Source organism: Schistocerca cancellata, chromosome 1, assembly GCF_023864275.1.
Source record: "Schistocerca cancellata isolate TAMUIC-IGC-003103 chromosome 1, iqSchCanc2.1, whole genome shotgun sequence".
NCBI classification, from domain to species: Eukaryota; Metazoa; Arthropoda; class Insecta; order Orthoptera; family Acrididae; genus Schistocerca; species Schistocerca cancellata.
In genome coordinates this window covers 842,840,476-842,861,261 of record NC_064626.1, presented here as the reverse complement: position 1 = coordinate 842,861,261, position 20,786 = coordinate 842,840,476, and the positions used below count along the sequence as shown (strand labels likewise).

General features: G+C 40.1%; 1 protein-coding gene across 2 annotated transcripts in view; it reads left to right on the top strand.

Annotated features, from left to right (window-relative positions):
* Positions 1-20,786, top strand: part of LOC126188913 (protein argonaute-2) — a 216,883-nt gene that overhangs the window by 160,384 nt on the left and 35,713 nt on the right. For both annotated transcript variants that reach the window (XM_049930625.1, XM_049930633.1), the window contains 4 exons: positions 2,423-2,589; positions 12,635-12,819; positions 18,570-18,666; positions 19,736-19,842. In XM_049930625.1, coding sequence (XP_049786582.1) covers positions 2,423-2,589; positions 12,635-12,819; positions 18,570-18,666; positions 19,736-19,842 — 556 coding nt within the window. The remainder of the gene's footprint in view (positions 1-2,422; positions 2,590-12,634; positions 12,820-18,569; positions 18,667-19,735; positions 19,843-20,786) is intronic.

Below are 20,786 nucleotides of genomic sequence, written 5' to 3'. Positions count from 1 at the left end.
CAGTTTTTGTATGCCCATTGTCATACCAGCTCTCCCCATGCTGAAGAAGGATGCTGCTGCTGACGTGATTGTTGCTTGGTCTCAGGTGTAAAGTGGTATGCCCAGTTTCGTCACCAAAGACAATTTAGTACAGAAAGTTGTCCTGTTCGGGTGCAAGGCCAGTGAAGAAATACACGGGAAGTATCAACTCATTGCCGCATGTGGTCCTCAGTCAGCATACGTGGCACCCATCATGTGCACACCTTCCGATAGTTCAATGTTTCCGTTAAAATTGTGTGAGCGGTGCTTCGGGAAACCGCAGGAACCAACGTGCAGAGATCATCCAGGGTGATCTGCCGATCTTCATGCACGCTTTGCTCAACCTTCAACACTGTCTCCTCAGAAATTGACAGTCTCCTGCTCCTTTGTTCGTTGTGAATTTCGGTCTGACCAGCTGCAAACTGTCTACACCACTTACGAACATTTTTGACATCCATGCACAACTCACCGTACACTTCCGTCAATTGGCGATGGATTTCAATACGTGCTGTGCCCTTTGCTTTCAAAAACTGAATAACTGCATGCAGTTCGCACTTGGCGGTAACATCCAACAGTAGCTCCTTTCTGAACGACTGCCAAGCCAAGATTGAGCGCCTCAGTGTGGTGTGCATATGTTAACACACAGTGCGTGAAGCACTCTTCATAACAGTGTGACCAACTGCCACACAAAGAGAGTTCTGTACTTATAAAAAAAATAGGAGACCTTACTTTTGGGATTACCCTCATAGTTCCTGCTGTAACCAAATGATTGGTTTCTGCTGTAACCAAATTTGTTGCACTGTATGGATGTAACAGTAAGTATCATATTAAAAAATAAGACTTAAAGATGTGAAAACTTATTTGCATGCACTTAACTTTTACAGATCACTGCAAAATTTAAATGAGTGTGAAAACTCATAAGAGGTGACGTTGCAAATAAATTAAATGTAAAGATAGTTGAAAAGGACAATGAGAAACTTTTCACTGAAAGCTTCCGAATGTGTTTATTGTGTAGGGAGCACATAATTTTGATTGAAAATGTGTTACCCCAAAATTTCTTGTAGCTTCATTTGAAATTTTATCCAGTTTCAACTCATTTTGTTTTATAAAGAGTTTATTACAAATCTGTTATGGTATTTTGTGACAGGTTATATTTCAAATGAATAATGTTTTCTGGTGTTTGTACTTGTGTCATACACTGTGATCAAAAGTATCCGGACACCTCAAAAGCACACGTTTTTCATATTAGGTGCATTGCGCTGCCACCTACTGCCAGGTACCCCAAATCAGTGACCTCAATAGCCATTAGACGTTATGAGAGCAGAATGGGGCACTTCGCGGAACTCATGGGCTTCGAACGTGGTGTCACTTGTATCATACGTCTATACGTGAGATTTCCTCACTCCTAAACATCCCTGAGTCCACTGTTTCTGATGTGATAGTGAAGTGGAGACATGAAGGTACATGTACAGCACGAAAGTGTACAGGCTGATCTTGTCTGTTGACTGACAGAGACCACTGGCAGTTGAAGAGGGTTGTAATGGTAGACATCTATCCAGACCAGCACATTGGAATTCCAAACTGCAACAGGATCCACTGCAAGTACTATGAAGCACCTTCTTGCTTCCCACTGTTGGGGATGTCAATTACATCTTTTAACACGATTGAGTACCTGTTCATAATGCACAGCCTGTGGCGGAATGGTTACACGACAATAACATCCCTGTGTAATGGGCTGGCCTGCACGGAATCCTGACCTGAATCGTATAGAACACCTTTGGGATGTTTCCGAACGGTGACTTCTTCGTGCCAAGCCTCACCGACTGTCATTGATACCTCACCTCAGTGCAGCACTCTGTAAAGAATGGGCTGCCATACCCCAAAAAACCTTCCAGCACCTGATTGAATGTATGCCTTAGAGAGAGGAAGCTGTGATCAAGGCTAAGGATGCGACGAACTTGTAAGCCATTTTCAGCCAGGTGTCCGGATGCTTTTGATCACCTAGTGTATATCTTTGAAATTTCTTGAATTTCTATGAGTACACAATAATTTATACATGAGTAATTTTCTAGCACTTACACTAGTGTGTGTTAAATCAGTTTTCCAGTCTTGGTACTACCCATCCTCTCTCTACCCCCCCCCCCCCCCACCCCACCCCACCCCCCTACCCCTTAGGCTGAACATTTAAATGGCCTCCCATAATCTCCCTATTGTTTCAGTATTTCCGGAACTACAGTAGACACGTATTTCACATGGTTGACAGCAACTGTTGGCAGCAGTACGCGGTTGTGTTAATAAAAAAAAATCACAGACCCAGAGTTAAGAACTTGTGTTTTTGTTATTTTTCATTTTTGTGTTAACTCTCCCAACAGGATTTTGTTAATGTGTATGATTTTGATTGCAGCTGAAGTAAAACGTGTTGGGGATACAGTACTTGGAATGGCCACACAGTGTGTTCAAGCAAAGAATGTGAATAAAACTTCGCCCCAAACTCTGTCTAATTTATGTCTCAAAATAAATGTTAAACTTGGAGGTATTAACAGCATTTTGGTTCCAAGCATTAGGCCGAAAGTGAGTATTTACGGAATTTTTGAATCCAACAGTAGCATGCAGTCACGTATTACAGGTTGTATAAGTTACAGATACATGTACTGTTAGTTAGTCCATATTTTAGAGCATTATATTTTACCTGGTATGTTTCCAGTTGATTTTTTGTTTCCCAGTTGATTTTTTTGTATCCAATAATGCCCTATACCTGGATCAGAATAACAAAATGAATGACAGTTACTGTTTACTGTTGGCAGCTGTTTTTATATCGCTTCGTTACCTCAGCTGCCAGTTTACATGGTCGGTTGCGTATGACTTGAGCGGCAAGTAACATAACAATAGAGATACATTTTCACTGGTTGCATTGTTACTATGTGCTGCAAGCTCATTTGACATGGAAGAATGTCCTAAACTGGTTCCCCAGAAAAGTGATAATATACTGAATGAAAACACCAGCTATTGCTGCTACCATCATTTGTGTGCCTATGCAAACATGAACTGACATCCGCCCATCCCATGCTCGATGGTTAATCACTTTGTTGTTTTGATCATAGTAGAGTGTCACATATGATAACAGTTTGTGTAAGTTACAAATAAATGTCTCTTGAGCCAGTCTATATTTTACAGTGTTATATGTTGTCTAGTTTATGTCCTGCAATTATCCACTGCAGCTGTAATTGCTTTTAATATTAGATGATAAGATTTCAAAGACAGTAAAACAAATTTCATAATGATGCAGATCTTCAGAAATGAAAATGTGCACTTCACAAAATGAGTAAACATAGAATTGTATGACTACAATATCAAAAAGTCACAATTAGAATTAATCAGTGTAAGCAAAATCTTGGTTTAACAATTTGTTGGGATATGAAATGGAATGGTATCGTAGGTTCAGTTGTAGGTCAAGCAGGTGGCAGATTTCATTTCATTGGCGGGATATTAGGAAACCGCAGTCAGTCTGCCATTTAGTTTGCCTAGAAAACACTATTGTAACTTATTCTAAAATGGTGCTCTGATGTGTGGGTTCCGCGCCCAGTAGGACAGACAGTAGACATTGGAAGTATGTAAAGAAAGGAAGCAGAAATCATCACAGGTTTCTTTGACCCGTGGGGGAGTATCAAAATGATGCTGAAAAACTGAACTGGCAAGTGCCTGAAGATACAGACTCCCATGAAAGCCTTTAACTGAGGAGTCTGGGATTATACTACAACCCCCTAAATATTACTCCTGTAGATACTGCAAAGAGAACTACAGAATGCACAGAGGTGGTTTAGCCACCATTCTCTCATTCTCGATGTGTGAACGGAAGGGAAAGAAGTCCCTTATAACTGGTACAGTGGGAAGTACCCTCTGCCATGCACTCGACTGTGGCATGCAGAGTACAGATGTAGATGAAGATGAGTTTGATTTTGAAGTGTCCTTTAACCAAGTGGTTTGACAGATGGTATTTAGATCTATGCTTTACAATATCACAAAACTACATACCTCTTCTGAAAACAAACATCTACACAGCATAACAGAAATTTTGATACTCGACAGTTCCCAAGATGTGCGCATTAGGACGAAGACAATAGTTGTTGTTGTGGCAGGGAGCAGAGAGAGTAAGTAATGACCCAGTTCCACAAGGCTGGGAGCTTGTAGGCAAGCAAGGTGCTGTAATGACATGATCCCATAAGGCAATGAGCTCATGGGCAGTCACTTGCAGATACTGCGAAGTGGTGTCTAGGGACCGGCTGACAGAAATGTAGCATCATGCAGGGTTCACAGCGAAGGCGAGGCAATACTTTTGGGGGCAGTGGCAGGCGCTGGAGACCCATAGCAGCTCTTGGTTGGTCAGAGCATGGAGCATAACTGGCCACTGAGGGAGGAGCACTGACCTAATTACACGTCTGGCAGAAGATTGCATGTGCGGATGCTAATAGGTGCCTATGGCTGCCACACTGTGTACCTCGACTTGCATACCATATATTGGCATGGGTAGCACTCCCAGATGCTGTGGCAGCTGCAGGAAGCTTGACAGTAAACAGGCCAGTGACTCTTCTACTGTTAAACATACTGTGAGATGAGGCAAGGGCCATACCTGGCCTGCAAATTTTGTTCGTAAGTGTGGTAAACGAAAATTCAGGGGCACACCTTGATTACACCTCTCCATCCCGACCACCACCCACTTAAAAGAGATGGTGCAACTAACTCGGAGAAGTGCAGCACCCAAGAGAGGCACAACACAGCCTCCAGCACAAATTGTCCCATTAATTATAACAAAACAACCAACAATCATCCATTGTGTAAATATGCACCTGAGAAAGTGACCAACGAGTTATGGAATACTATAATGCAACCTTGTGTCCCACAAACATTGAACAGAACAAAACCTAACATAACATAAAAAGAATCCCAAAACTGATATGAACATCTGAATTAAGAGTGCAAGATACAACTAACAAGACTGCAGAACCATCGAAGACTGAGACAAGAATAGAAAAAGCACTTAAACATTTCACAGTGACTTCTGATGAAAAAGGTCAGGTGCAAGCAGGGCTTGTAACACAATTTCCTTCCAGGTGCAATGTTAGGTCCACAACAACACGTGATGGGACCAGTGGTGCCACGAAGGGGGGTGGGGGTATTCAGTGAGATTTCCTGCAAGGCCAGTGGGAGTGGCCATGGTGGCGCCAGTGGGGACAACCAAGCTGATAATGGAGGTAGCAACATCAGAATCATCGAGAGGGTCAGCCGTGACAGGGCCAGCGACCACTACACTGACGAGAGAGCTGACATCGGCATCAACTAGGTGGCAGTGTCAAGAGGGCCGACTGTGGCAGGGCCGGTGATGACTGGACAGATGAGAATGCCAGCATCATCAATGACAGGGTTAGTGATGAATGGAGGACCGGCTGTAACAGGGCCAGCACCAACATCTTTGACAACAGGGTTAGCAATGAAGGGATTGATGCTGATAGGGTTGGTGCCTGATGGCGTCGCTTGCAAGGGCTGGACTGGGAGCAGAGAGACCTGGACTGGGAGCAGAGAGACTGTTTCATGTGCACAGAACTGTACGGCAGCAGAGTACCACATGGCATGACTACATTGCAACCAACTTGACTGAAGGTAGCCCAGCTGTACACATACAAAACTCTTGAATGCCCAGTCTGGACACTGGAGGGAACACTGTCAGTAACCAGGAAACTGGCTTGTGCACACCTTGGCCAGAGGGGACTGTCAGTACTGAAATGCGCATTGTAACTTTTCCACTGGTAAATCAATGTCTATGCCCTGTGTACGGGAACCTGGGCTGGGAGGGACCTCTGGATCGGGGGGGGGGGGGGGGGGGGGGGGGCGCTCCAAATCTTGAGGGTCCAGGCCATTCTTAATCAAAAGCCAAATAAAAAGCAGTTTGGAGTACAAAGCCCCATATGTATTCAAAATACAAATGTACGTAGGTACCTACCTACCTACTTACTAATAATTCTACAATGGCAACTGTGAATGGGTGTTTTCAGAATTCTTAAAATTTTTGTAAAGTTTTGCATGAAATCTAAAATCTGTTGAATGATAACCAGTTGTCTGCTAGACACAATTATTCTACATGAAACTCTATTCCATACCTATGCCATGTACACAGTACAGTTTAAAAATTGCACGTAAGTGCAGTGTAGAGCTTACAGGTGATTATCAATCTTTTAACTAAGTATTACATTCAAAAAATTACTTTTTCAAAGGTTATACATAATTATTATACAGGGTATCCCAGGACGAATGACCAGTATACAGGAATATGACATGGACAATCATTTGTAGCATTAAATTCTAGTAAGCATGAGCACTTGTTCACCTTTGACATTGTGAAACAAAAGTCTTCTACTGCAAGCCCTTTTGTTCCATCTTTTGAGAGGTTATAGTATAGATCAAAATTTAAAAAAGGTACAGTAAACATGGGCTCTAAAGTGGATACTAAGAGCTATGAGCACTTGTTCACCTTTGCTGCTGTGAAACATGGTTCTTCCACTGAACTCTAGTCCTCATAGCTCTTAAGGTATGCATTTCAGAGCCCATGTTTGCTAGAGTTTTGTTTCAAATGATTGTACCTGTCATAACCCTGAACATTGGTCATTTCTCCTGGGACATCCTGTTTAGTTTATTTTATGAATATGAAAATCTGATTAAATGAACCAGAGCAGAGTCATCTAGATTGAAGCAATGATTTTTACCAACTGTAGTATCAAGATCAGCTTTTAGTCATATAGATTTTATATACCAGAACCAACCAAGGTTTTACTCATATTTGAACAAGAACATCAACAAAGAAGATGTTTTTTTTGCCAGTTATTCACCTCCGAGGATGATAGCAACAAAAATATATTTATTTTTGGCTTCTGTCATTGGTGGAAATCAAATCCATAGCCTGAAACATATGGAACACTGCCTGAACATCCATTTATAAAACCATTAACAAAGATAATCAGAAAATTGGTAATGATGAGACTCAGAACTGGAGAATAATTTTTCATCGCCTTTTAGATCATACACGATTTTCAGTCCAGCAGAACATTTCCTTCAGTCATCATGAAGACATTTGATGGGAAAACGGAGGAAATTTCTGAGAATTGATGCAGTTGATGGCAAAATATGATCCAGTCTAGTATTGAGCTGGAAAAAGATGGGCTGGACATTGTGTTGTGCAGGGCTCAAAGCTATGACAATGCTGCATCAGGGTCAGGTGTGCACAGAGGAGTACAACAAAAAAATCAAGAAGTAAATCCGAAAGTTCTGTTCAGTCCATGTTCTAATCATTGCTTGAATGTTTGTGAAGTTCATGTGTCGTCTTGTACTTGGAGACAGGAATTCCTTGTAGAAAAAGTTTGTAACTACTGTCTGATACTTGCTGGAGTGCTCATTAGAATTCAGTTAAAGTCATAAAAGAAAATGTGAGCACTTTGAAAGATATCCAAGATCCATCCAAGGCACATCTTGATACTACATCCACAGCAAGCTTGCTTGTCCCAGTATGTGATTTCACTATCTACATATACAACACTATTTACAACTTCTTCACTATTTACAACAGTCTGCCAACACTGGGCTAACTTCTTTCGAATTCGCAATTGTAGAAATTGTGTGATTTTGAGCCAAAGAACTCAGCAAGCCATGTTTGGAGCATATTTTCATTTGAAAAGGAGTTCCTGGAAGGTTTTTAGAGAATGGAAAAGATGAAAACCTGAGGGTGAAAGATCAGCTGAATAAGATGGTTGCAGAATGACTTCCCAACCCAACAACCCAACTCCTGTACAGAGTTTTTTTTTTCCAAGTGTAGCAGACTGTGGGTGGGCGTTATCGTGGAATAGCATCACTTCACGCACTCTTGTATGTGTAAGACATCTCAGTTGTTGACTATAAATGTCAGCAATCATAGTTACACTTTTGGGAAGCAATTTGTAGTACACGACACCATCACTATTCCACCACATACATAACATTATCTTTTGTCAATACACACAGGTCTAAGGGGTGTTGCTACCTTGTTTGGGCTCAGCCATTACTTTCTTTTCCTTGTTTTTGTATAAAGACACCGTCTCTCATCACTAGTAACAGTACAGGATAGAAATGGTAGGCATTGTTCACTACCCAATTGATGACAAGCAAGCAGAGATGTACATATGGCCACCCACTGATTTCTGTGATTTTGACTTAGAGCATTCGGTACCCACAGACCCAACTTCAGAACCTCCCCCCATTGCGTGCAGATATTGTAGTTGTGGAATGATCACAGTTTACATCTATATCCACATGGCTACTCTGCAAATCACATTTAAGTACTTGGTAGAGGTTCATTGAATTATCTTCACAATAATTCTCTGTTATTCCACTCTCAAACAGCATGTGGAAAAACGAACACCTATATCTTTCTGCGCGTGCTCTGATTCCCCTATTTTATTATGGTGATTGTTTCTCCTTACATAGGTCAGCATAAAATTTTATTTTCGGGGGAGTAAGTTGAGTGATTAAAATTTTGTGAGAAGATCTTGCCGCAACAAGAAACACCTTTGCTTTAATGAGGTCCACACCAAATCCTGTATCATGACCATGGCACTTACTCTCCTATTTCTCAGTAATACAAAAATGCCCTTCTTTGAACTTTCTCGATGTACTCCGTTAATCCTATCTGGTAAGGATCCCACTCCACACAGCAGTACTCCAAATGATGATGGACAAGGGTAGTGTTGGCAATCCTGTAGAAGATCTGTTGCTTCTTCTAAGTCGTTCGCCAATAAAACACAGTCATTGGTTTGCCTCCTTCACATTTTCTATTTTTTCTTTCAATTTAAGTTGTTAGTAATTGTAATTTCTGGGTATTTAATTGAATTTACAGCCTTGAGAGTTGATTGATTTGTCATGTAACCGAAGTTTAATGGATTCCTTTTTGCATTCATGCGGTTGACCTCATTATTTTGAGTCAATTGCCAGTTTTCGTGCCAAACAGATATCTTGGCTAAATCATTTTGCAGTTCGTTTTAATCTTCAGATGACTTCACTAGATCGATATTTGTTTTGGTTAGAACAGCTCAGTGTCGGTTTGACCGCCAGTGACAGTGCACTGCAAGTTCCTGCTGCCAATAAGGCAAGTTCACCATTCATTTATCACATATTTTTACAAGCTTCAAACTGGAGACTTCAATAATGGATAGGAACTGTGATTGCTGTGTACAGATGCAAGCTGAGTTGTTGACTCTTCGCTCACAGCTCCAGGCTGTGTTGGCTTCCATCACACAGCTTGAGGCTGCTGCCAAGGGGCATCACTGTGGGGGGTCAGATGTGGGTATGCGAGGGACATCAAGCATGTCCCACGTGTCCTCCGACTGGTCCACTGCTGTGACTGCCCTGGGTATTTCCTGCACTGAGGTTGAGTCCTCACCCGTGGTCGAGTGCGGGATCATTCCAAAGTCTGACAGGCAGCGAAAGACTTTCCGAGGGGCTGATCGCAGGGCCTCCCCGGTTCGTTTGCCAATCAGGTTTCGGGTGTTATCTGTGGCTGACGAGGTCTCTGATCTGGATGCAGTCATCCATCCTGTTCCAGAGGAAGCTTCTTGGCCTGCGAGGTCTGGGAATTTACAGAGGGTGGGTTTGCTGGTGGTTGGGATCTCCCAACATTAGGCGCATAAGGGGGTCCCCTAGGACCATGGCTGCCAATGAGGGGAAGGAAGCCAGTGTACTCTCTGTGTGCATACCGGAGGCAGTCATTCCGGATGTGGGAAGGGTGCTTCCAGGTGCCATGAAGAGTACAGGGTGCAGCCAACTGCAGGTGGTGGCCCATGTCAATACCAACAATGTGTGTAGCTTTGGAGAACTGCAAATTGGCATTATGAGTAGGCATGTATACCTCTAATCGGTGCTTGACTTTAAAAAGAAGAAGAGGGGGGGGGGAGAGAGATTTTGGTGCTGTGACCTACCGGGGGGGGGGGGGGGGGGATATTGTGTTTATTTGGACTTTAAAAGTCTCAGAACTTTATTATAACGCTTTTTTTCATCAGAGGTACTGGTGCGTACCATCACGAATGAAGCACTGTAATGTAACAAGGGACCACTTGCTATGATTGGTTTTATTTTAGTCTTAAGATGTTCTTCTTTTATACAAAATTACTCCCAGTTCGTTTAAATGCCTGTAAAATAATGGAGATGCTATTTTCTGAAGCATTGTATTCACAGCTGTGAGGTTTTGTAAAGGGGCTTCTTGTCAGGCTGATCTTATTTCCCTATAATGACAAAAGGTCCATTTTAAAACAGTGATATTGATTGCTTTTAGCGGTATTATGGATTACTCTTGGATTCAGATAACTTTGAAATCATCACAAACATGTACAAAATGAAGTAAATTATTATAATAGACTAAAAACGAAAATGTATATTTAAGACATCGTCAAACTCACTTTCTTGTGCTGACAATTTCATTTCTCTGACAAGAAGACCTTTTTCACTTTCTGTCTGACACAGGTAGACAGCAATGCTATGAACATTCATGTTGTTTGTCTGAATGTGTAGACCGATTTATCCAAGAATAGTCATGAAGGAAATCACCAAAATTTTTGCTTGAAGCTTCCAGTGACACACTGGCTGTAGCACTGAAGAATCTAGTAGAAATTTACAAAGAGTTTGATAAGAAGAAAGTGATGCAAGAAATAAAGTTATCGTAGGTGTCTACACGAGTCGATACAAGTGTGGGTGTTGCTGCTAGACGAATAGCCCAAGCAATCCTTCAGTTTATGACTGAATGGAACTTCAGTGAATCATTACCCTGTACATAACTTATAATTCAGTACTTTTTGTGTCTGTCACACCATACGAGAAAAGTTTTTCTCAACTGAAGCTAATAAAAAGTTATCTTTAAAGTTAGAAAATTGGCAGATTAACTAGTTGTTACTGATTCATTAGAGAACAAATATAAGTGTCAAATGAAATAGATTTCAGTGACGTTATTGGGAATTTCAGTAAAATAAAGGCACAGAAACATGTACCATATTAATCTCAATAACTTTTATCAAGTACTAAGGTTATGAAACTGGTGTTACAAGTATACAAGCATTGTTTCCAAACATATAAAATAAAGGAAATAGTCTTATGCTATTCTTTATTATTTCTTTGCACTATTGTGTGATGGTTACTGTGCTAAAAGCTGATTTGTATTCTTAGTTTCTCACCAATGTCTTTAAGTTTGTATATTACAACAATGAGAGCATATAGTACACGAATTAAAAATGCTTTATATTTGTGTCAACCATTATGTCTATATTATTCGTTTTCTATGAAATGTACAGTACAAATACATCAATTCCTAAGCAGGTCGGGTGTCCTTATTTAATTTCACCAAAGCAGGCTTAGTCCATCACTGCAATTGTGTGATATTTTTACTTAATTTTTTTTAACCATAATTCAAAAATGTGAGTCATTTGTGGAAAAGTGGTAGACACACTGACAAGATTTTAGATTAAGACTTGGAGTTCTATTACAGTTTTTACTGATCAGTTGGTATTGTGTTATCTGCATAAAATCAAGATTTGAGTTTCAATCTGGATACAGCATATTTTACTCTGTCGGGATGGTTTATTATATACGCCTTAATTTAGATAGCAGTGGAGAACAGAATTGCCTAATTTATCATATCACACAGTATACCTGTTTTCGTCTTTGGTTTAAACCTGCCCTTAGTGGCTAGGCCTATTGATGCTAAGTATAAGTTAATATTTTCCTCATGTGTTGTTAGTGTAACCTGGCCATATTTATTGCTTATATGCATTAACTGCTACATCTATTGTTAATGTAACCTGGTCATATGTATTGCGTATATGTGTTAACTACTCTGCTGTTATGAAAGGATATCTGATAAGTTTAGTCACTTCTAAATATATTTGTCTGCATTTTAGTCTATTACTTTTTTCTTCATTCAGAAATAAGTCTATACATTATGCAACAACACAATGTGTGTTACTCTATAAAGATGTTTACTAATGTTATGTTTGTAGTTGTTTGTTCATTCAAACATATTGATCATGTTTGCTGTTCCAGCAAACTCTGTGCTTCTCTCTGACCAGGAAACATGTTCTTATAGTTGAGCACTACTTTTTATCGCCTCTTATTCTGTTTTGCATTTAGGTTTTCTTTCCAAAGAAACGTAAATTCTATTCTGGCACTACCACAGTGTAAACTGGAATTGCTTTCAAATTGACGCAAATACTGCCTTTGCAATGGAAGGAGCATTCTGATCAGCATCATGTTTATTTTTCATAAAAGGAGCAGTATTGTCTTGTTATTTTTTGTCTTATTTTTTTCATTTGTAGTCCAAAGTGAGTAGTAAAAATAGTCTGTGAAGGTGTGGGAATTTTAGTCTTTTGGACAACTATTATCAGTTATACTAGTGGAATCAGTGTTTTCTTATCCTCACCCTCGTCCCACCTCTAACTCTGTGAAGTTTGATTGTTCAGTAATTTTTGAATGTTATAATAATTTTTAAGCTATAGTTATGATTTACTTGGTAGGACAGCTTGAATTACAGAGACAATGTTTCATAATGTATTTGCAGGTGTTCAATGAGCCAGTAATATTTTTGGGTGCAGATGTCACCCATCCTCCTGCAGGTGATAACAAGAAACCTTCTATAGCAGCTGTTGTAGGTTCAATGGATGCTCACCCTTCAAGATATGCAGCAACAGTTAGAGTCCAGCAGCACCGCCAGGAAATCATCCAAGAACTGAGCAGTATGGTCAGGTTAGGACTGTCTTCTTTTTTGGATTATCTTCTTGTTTGAACAATTAAATATAGCAGAGTGCTTTGTTGTGCACCTTAGCAGTGAGAAAAAGTAAATAATTTTGTGTGCTGTAGAACAGATAGTTATTTTCATTTTTATATGGGTTCTAAAATTGCCGATTCTTCGAAATTGGTGTTAATGTAGGAATAGATACATAATTACACCCCTCGTGACCTGATTCTACATGCATCAGATATTGTATGATGTGTATATTAAAAGTAAATTCCATTTGTTTATATTGGTTGGCAGTTCAGAACAAAGTTGTGTGACTGCACTGCCATCTATTGATTGTTCATAAAGCCACAAGTCTTTACTTCAGTAGTCATTTGACTGTGGGTAGAAGTGTACACAATGATGAAAATTGTTGTTCCTACAGTTAAAAAGTGCAGGTTGTAATTTGATTTCTGTGTGCAAAAGGATGTACATAAGCTCCGGTTCATCGGAAGTTGTGCCCAATTTATAGATTATACGGATATAATAAACACATTTACAGGCCCCATTACTGAACACATAACCTAAGTTCTGTTGTTGATTTTCCCACCAGAGCTGTACAGGAAGGCATATTATTGTACCTGGATCAGTATAACAAAATGAGGTTCAAATGGCTCTGAGCACTATGTGACTTAACTTCTGAGGTCATCAATCGCCTAGAATTTAGAACTAATTAAACCTAACTAACCTCGGGACATCACACACAGCCATGCCCGAGGCAGGATTCGAACCTGCGACCGTAGCGCTCGCTTGGCTCCAGACTGTAGTGCCTAGAACCGCACGGCCACTCCGGCCAGCAACAAAATGAGGAACAGAGAGTTGTTTAAAGGACAGCTACTACAGCATGATCAAATTAGAGCACATCTCAGTGTGCTATCTGTTGTCATGTCGCTCTGCTACCTCAGATGCCAGTTGCTAGTCAGTTGCAATCAGCATTTGGTAACCTGACTTTCTGGATTTGTTTTCATTGTTTACATTATTTCTGTGCCCAGTGTGTTCATTTAACACAAAAGAATGCCCTTAACTAGTTGCAAAAGGCACAGAAAAGTAGTAAAACTGTTATACCTTGCTAACTGAACCCAGCAATGCACACTTACGGGCAGTGTGTGAATGTATTCAGAATGGAACTGCTCAGTTGGTCGCTTCATTCTAGTAACAATTGTAGTCAACTCTTTGAGAGATCTTTAATCCAGTGCACCATTTAAACTAAATATTTTTATAAAATGTAAGTGTAAACATGAAAAAAAAATATGGGCCTTCAGTTGTGCAGATATGAAAATCAACATGACATCTAATTAGTTTCTATCTAACCTATGCCTTGGTCTGTGCAGCAGATCATGCTCCCTCTACAAATGTCATTCACAAAATGATAAAAAGAGTATTGAATAAATATTGAAATAAACATTCTCAGTGTTCTGTTTTACTGCCGGAAACACTTGTGTGACATTATGCATCCTTTGATATGACTGACAGGAAAATAAACAGAGCGACCATTATTTTGGTATACATGTTTGTGAAGCTAAAGTGCAATATTTGGTGATTACTTTATTTATATCTGTATAGAACAGAAAATTCACTGTCTAGTTGATACACCATTTTAAAGATCTCCCCCAAACTCCATCAGTTTTGGTTCTATTTGTTGTACAAAAATATCGAGAAATCTGACATTGTCGACTAAAACAATTACTTGTATTACAAGTTAGTGATGATTAATGCATCATTGTAGGAAAATGATTTGTTACTAGTTAAACTAGCAAAATTTTGAGAAATACGAAGTGATGAATACGTTAGGCAGAGGTGGAGGAAACACTGAAAAGCACTACATTGCTCCTTCAAATTGGACCAACAACTCCTACTGCCACAGTTCCATATAATCAGTGTTCACAGCTCTAAGTTATTGTTTCAACTAGTTGAGACTTAAAAGTTAAGCAAGTGTACAACAGCTCTTTCATTTGTACTTCCCCCCCCCCCCCCCCCCCCCAGTTATCTTTGACTTTGATGTTGTGTAAAAACCCAACGAAGAGACAGGAAGCATTTGTTCTGTTAAAAAGTGTAGTTAGTTTTCTGCTTTAATGAGTGTACACTGTTTTTATTTCAGTAAATATTGTGTGTGTAATACAACTGTTTATTATACTTCAACATGACCACAGGGTGGTACTGTACTCTGTTAATGCTGACATAGTGAAGAGTCTGTTACCTATACCTAGAATGGCAAGTCTGAGCTGTGTAAGGTGTTCTGAAAAGAGATACAAATCTCTTAATAAATTACTGGGAAAACATCTTTCGATTCTAGCACATTATTTTATAAAGTAGACCTTTCTTCTTTTCTGGTGCATTTGTCCCATGTAGTACATGGTCTGCTGTTTTAGGATTTGACAAATTTCATTTTATTATTTAACTTGGCTGGATGCGCTTCGTGACAGCACACAGCCGTAAAGGTAACCTACATCAGTGAAGTTGTGTGTGCCATCTGTCTATGAACTGTGTAAATGTTGTTCTGTGTGTTATCGTATTTTAACTGTTTGTGTATTGTATTCTCTGAATAGCAATGTGGGGATCAACTGAGCATTTGCCTTAAACAAATGTGGGAATTCACCTAAAAAACTGTACTGAAGCTAGCTGGTATACCACCCCACAGTCATTAAACAACTGTGTGGATTTGTTCTAAGTCTGCCTCACCTCCCTGTCTTCGAAGCTAGCACACTACACATTATAACAACGAAAGTAATCAGTTATCGATAATATAGTGTAAATGGATAGATAAAAAATATACTCTCCGAAGTGCGGCAGGAGAACACGCACACACAAAAGAATTTAATGTTTGCGAGCTTTCAGAGACAGTGGCTCCTTCTTGTGGCAGAAGAGGAGTTAAGGGGGAAGGAAAAGGACTAGAGAGGTTTAAGGAAAGGGTTACAGTTCAGAAGTCATCCAGAACCCTGGGTCATTTGCGACTTAATGAATAGGATGAGAAGGAAAGACTGATTGTCGGGGACTGCAGTGGACAAGATTTGAAAGGGGACTGCAGCGGACGAGGGAGCTTAAAGGTGGAAGCCAGGGTAATATGCAAGACAGAGATTACTACTAAAACATCCTGCACGAGTTAATAAGAGTGAAAGCTAAACGCATTGTATGTAACAGGGTGGGGGGGGGGGGGGGGGGGACGGCAAAAAATAGACAGTTCAGTTAGTGAAAGATGTAGAAAACTAAAATAGAGTGAAGAAAGGAGCAGTTACTGTGAATAAATGCTGAGACAGAAGGAATTAATGTAAATTAAGACCAGGTGGGTGATGAGAACCAAGGACATGTTGTAGTGCTAGTTCCCACCTGCAGAGTTATGAGAAATTGGTGTCTAATGGAAAAATCCAGATGGAATGTGTGGTGAAACAGGCACAGAGGTCATGATTGTCATGTTGTACAGAATGCTCTGCAACAGGATATGGTGTGTTGTCTGTATACACCCTCTGCCTATGCCCATTCATCCTGACTTATAATTGGCTGGTAGCCATGCCAATGTAAAAGGCCAAACAGTGTTTACGTAACAGTTGGTATATGACATGTCGTTGTGCAGGTGGCTCTCCCTTTGATAGTACACACCTTGCTTGTCGTCATTGATGCTCTCTCCCTCTATACCAACATCCACTATGTACATAGTCTGCCTGTTGCTGAACATTTCCTCAGTCAATGCCCACCTAATTCCAAGTCTATGACATCCTTCCTGCTCAACTTAATCAACTTTATACTTACCAACAATTATTTCACCTTTGAGGGGCAGACATACAAACAGATCAGGGGTACAGCCATTGAAACCACAATGGCTCCTTCCTGTGTCAAACTTTTCATGGGTTGCTTGGAGGGGGCTCTCCTGGGATCCATAAGCCTTCAGCCCTTGGTTTGGTTTAGATACATTGATGACATCTTTGCCATATGGATTCATGGTGAGGCCGGCCTTTTAAAAGTCCTGGAATCTCTAAATACCTTCTCCTAATTAAATTTCACATGGTCCTATTCTGCATCCCATACCACTTTCCTTGATGTTGATCTCATCCTCACGAAGGCCAGCTACACACTTCCATCCACATCAAACCTACCAACAAACAACAGCACTAGCACTTTGACATTTGCCATCTTTCCATGTGAAACGTTTCCTCCCACACAGCCTTGGCATTCGAGGCAAACAATTTTTTTCAAATGCAGACTCTTTACAGCAATACACCACCACTCTCACTTCAGTCTTCGCTGGATGTAATCATCCCAATAGTTCAAAAGCCCTGGTCTTAAATGTATCAATCATCTACTTCGACAAGGCCATGGCTTCCTAAAATCGTATCCTGAAATGAGATCCATTCTATCTGAGGTTTTGCCCACCACACCTAGAATAGCTTTTTGTAGCCCTCCCAGTCTCCACTGTATCCTTGCCAGACCTTATGCTCCTGTACCCATCTCCCTACCCTATGGCTCCTTCCCGTGTGACTGTCCCGGCTGCAAGACTTGTCCTATGCACTCTCCTACTGCCACCAATTCCAGCCCTGTAACTGGCAAAACATATACTACCAAAGAGAGAACAGCTTGCGAAACGATACATCATATACCAGCTGTTACCTAAATACTGTTCAGCCTTTTACATTGGCATGTCTATCACTCAGTTATCAGTCAGGATGAATGGGCATAGGCAGGGGGTGTATACAGGCAACACACAATATCCTGTTGTAGAGCATGATGTAAACATGACAGTCATGACCACAGTGCCTGTTGCACCATACTTGCCATCTGGATTCTTCCCAAAGACATCAGTTTCTCAGAACTCCGGATGTGGGAGCTAGCACTACAACATGTCCTTGGTTCTTGCCACCCGCTTGGCCTTAATTTACGTTAATTCCTTCCATCTCAGCATTTATTCCAGTAACTACCCTTTCTTCACTCCATTTTAGTTTTCTGCATTTTTCTTTTTCTGACTTGTCTACCTTTTGCTGTCCCCCCCCCCCCCCCCCCCTCCCACCTCTGTTACATACAGTGCACTTAGCTTTTCACTCTTATTAATTCGTGCATAATGTTTTAGTAGTAATCTGACTTGCATTTTACCGTGTCTTTCTTCAACCTTTAAGCTGTCAGGTTTTCAAATCTCGTCAGGTGCAGTCCCCAACAATCAGTGTTTCCTTTTCATCCCATCCAGCAAGTCTCCCCTGACCTGGGGTTCTGGGTGACTTTTCTGAACTATACCCTTTTCTCCAAACCTCTCCAGTCCTTTTCCTTCACCCCTTTTCCTTCCATTCAAATCTTCTGCCAGAAGAAGGGACCACTGGCTCTGAAAGCTTGTAAATGTTAAATCCTTTTGTGTGTTTGTATTTCCCTGACACTACACATTATGTTACATGAGCAGGCCTATAAAATAACTACTTTCTCAGGCATGTAATGATTGTATTATCTTTCTGTTACATATTATTAGTGTAGCTTTGTTTATCAACAAAGAATTAAAGTGAATGCACTTGAGGTTATAAAATTACTGTTGTGCTCTTCAGAAGAAAATTGTGATTTTTCTTCTCAAAATTAATGGCTGCCAAATTTGAAATACTGTCTCCAAAACAGTAGCTTTCAGTTATTCTGAGTTAGAGATGATTAAAATGTCAGTGAACCACTCTACAAGCTTCAGTTCCGCTTGACATCACTAACTAGTGTGTGGTGTACTGTTTCTACAAGAATTAATTTTTTTCTGATTTTACAGAGAGTTGCTGATAATGTTTTATAAAAGCACAGGAGGTTATAAACCACACCGTATCATACTATACAGAGATGGTGTGTCAGAAGGACAATTCCTTCATGTGAGTAGTGTCAGTTTTTAGTTATATTTAGTTTGTATCTGGTATCATACTTTTTTGCAGATAATAATTTGAGTGATTTAACATTTCAGAAATTATTGATGTTTCTTAGATTATTTATTTTATTTTTTTATGTTTCTTAGATGCAAAACATGTATTTTCTTTTATGAAAATTGTATAGCAGATTTGCTAGAAATGATGAAACAGGATCTACATAAGTACACGGCCTCCCACCTCTAAACACCCCCCTTCCCCCTCGTTTTCATAATGCTATTTTGGATGAACTGTAGCAGAGTTTTATTGTTACTAGTAAATAAGTGAGGCTGACGGGAGAAAAGGAAGAGAAAAGATGTACTGGGGGATGAAGGAGGAGACAGGAGACTGCTAGTAGAATTTAGTAAATAAGAATGGAAAACACTTTCTTGGGTGGTGTTCACAGTCCTATAAAATGTTTTAAAGGATGTCATTATCACCTTTGACAGTTAAGATTACTTTGAAAACTCCAGAATTTGGATATGTGTTTGTGTTGACTCTGGCACCAAGTAAAATGGAACATAACTGCAGCATGACACAGCAGCAGCTTAGTAAGGCATGAGAGTGCTGATGGAACACCTAAACAGTTTTAATTACTGGACCAATTTCTGCAATCTCATGAATTTTGACAGTATTTTAATGGCCATATCTCCACAAAAGTGTTTCCACTCTGTCGTTATTTTAAAATTTTGGTTGATTTGGCATCCTTTGCCTTGCTCCCTCTTTATTAGCAGATTGTTTTTCTGCATGCTGTATAAGTGGTGTTTATGAGACAATACAGCTTAAAATCAGAAAAACAAAAAAATGCTTGTTGAAGACATGGATCGTTGTGTCCTATGATGGTTATCCGTTAGTAAAAAACCCACGCGCGCGCACGCACACACACACACACACACACACACACACACACACACAAATGTGAGATCTTGCTTTCATGATTACTCAATGATTTTCATCTACTCACAAATTGTTGTTGCAGTAATTTATAATCCCATTCTGTGTGAGAGAGATTATTTTAATTTAACTAAATAAATTTCAGGTTCTTCAGCATGAGCTAACTGCAATCCGTGAAGCATGTATAAAGCTGGAAGGAGATTATAAACCAGGGATAACTTTCATTGTTGTCCAGAAGCGACATCATACTAGGTGAGTTCTGAATGAACATGTGGGATATGAGTGATACAAACTTAATACAGGTCTGCTACAAATAATTAATTTGTTTTCAGAGCTCTATATTTTCAAAGTTTTGCATGTACAGGTATGACTTATGGATGAATAGAACCACAAACTCACCAAGTTTTCAGTTTGCATCCAAGTTTGTTCCATAATTTATGTCACAACATCCTGTCAAATTTTTGGCACTGGCGGTGTGTAAACACAGTCCTTAATGTACCCCCAAAGGAAAAAGGCATTTGTTAGGTCAGGCAACCAGGAGGACCAAGGGAACAGAGCCATATCATCTTCACCACAACACCCAGTCCAGTGTTGCAGGAGTTCATTGTCTGGTTTTCCATCGATGCTCCAATGGGGAAGTAGGTGAAGTGTTCATCCTGAAGTGCTTCCTGCATTGTGATGTTTCATGCTCTCCATGGCTTCACCTGGCACACTTGTTTTGATTGGTACTTTGCTGTTTACAGACACATTCAGTGACCCTAAATCATCAATACCAATGCACAGTGTTCTGCTTATATGGCGGTTCTCTTCCATATTTCCTTCAGAATTCGCACTACACTGTTGTAATAGATAAACATCTCACATATTCCAACACACCAAAGCTCTTTTCTTGCTTTATTGCCATTTTGTCAAGACACTGCATTTGCAGTGCCAATTGGTGGGCACAATGCAAACTTGGTGGATTTACAATTGTGTTTGTGCATCACTCATGTTTGTAACATGTAATACTTCAGAAAAAAAAATGTAACTTTGAAAATGAATGAATCATTTACAGTGCCAATGCCATTGTAGTATGCTAGTAATACAATTGAGGTGTGTGTTTACAACTTGGTTGTGGAAACTGAATCTGTGTTCACCAGAATGCATAGATGCATTACAGTTGGTTTTCTGTGAAAGCCAGCATGTATTTGCAACAT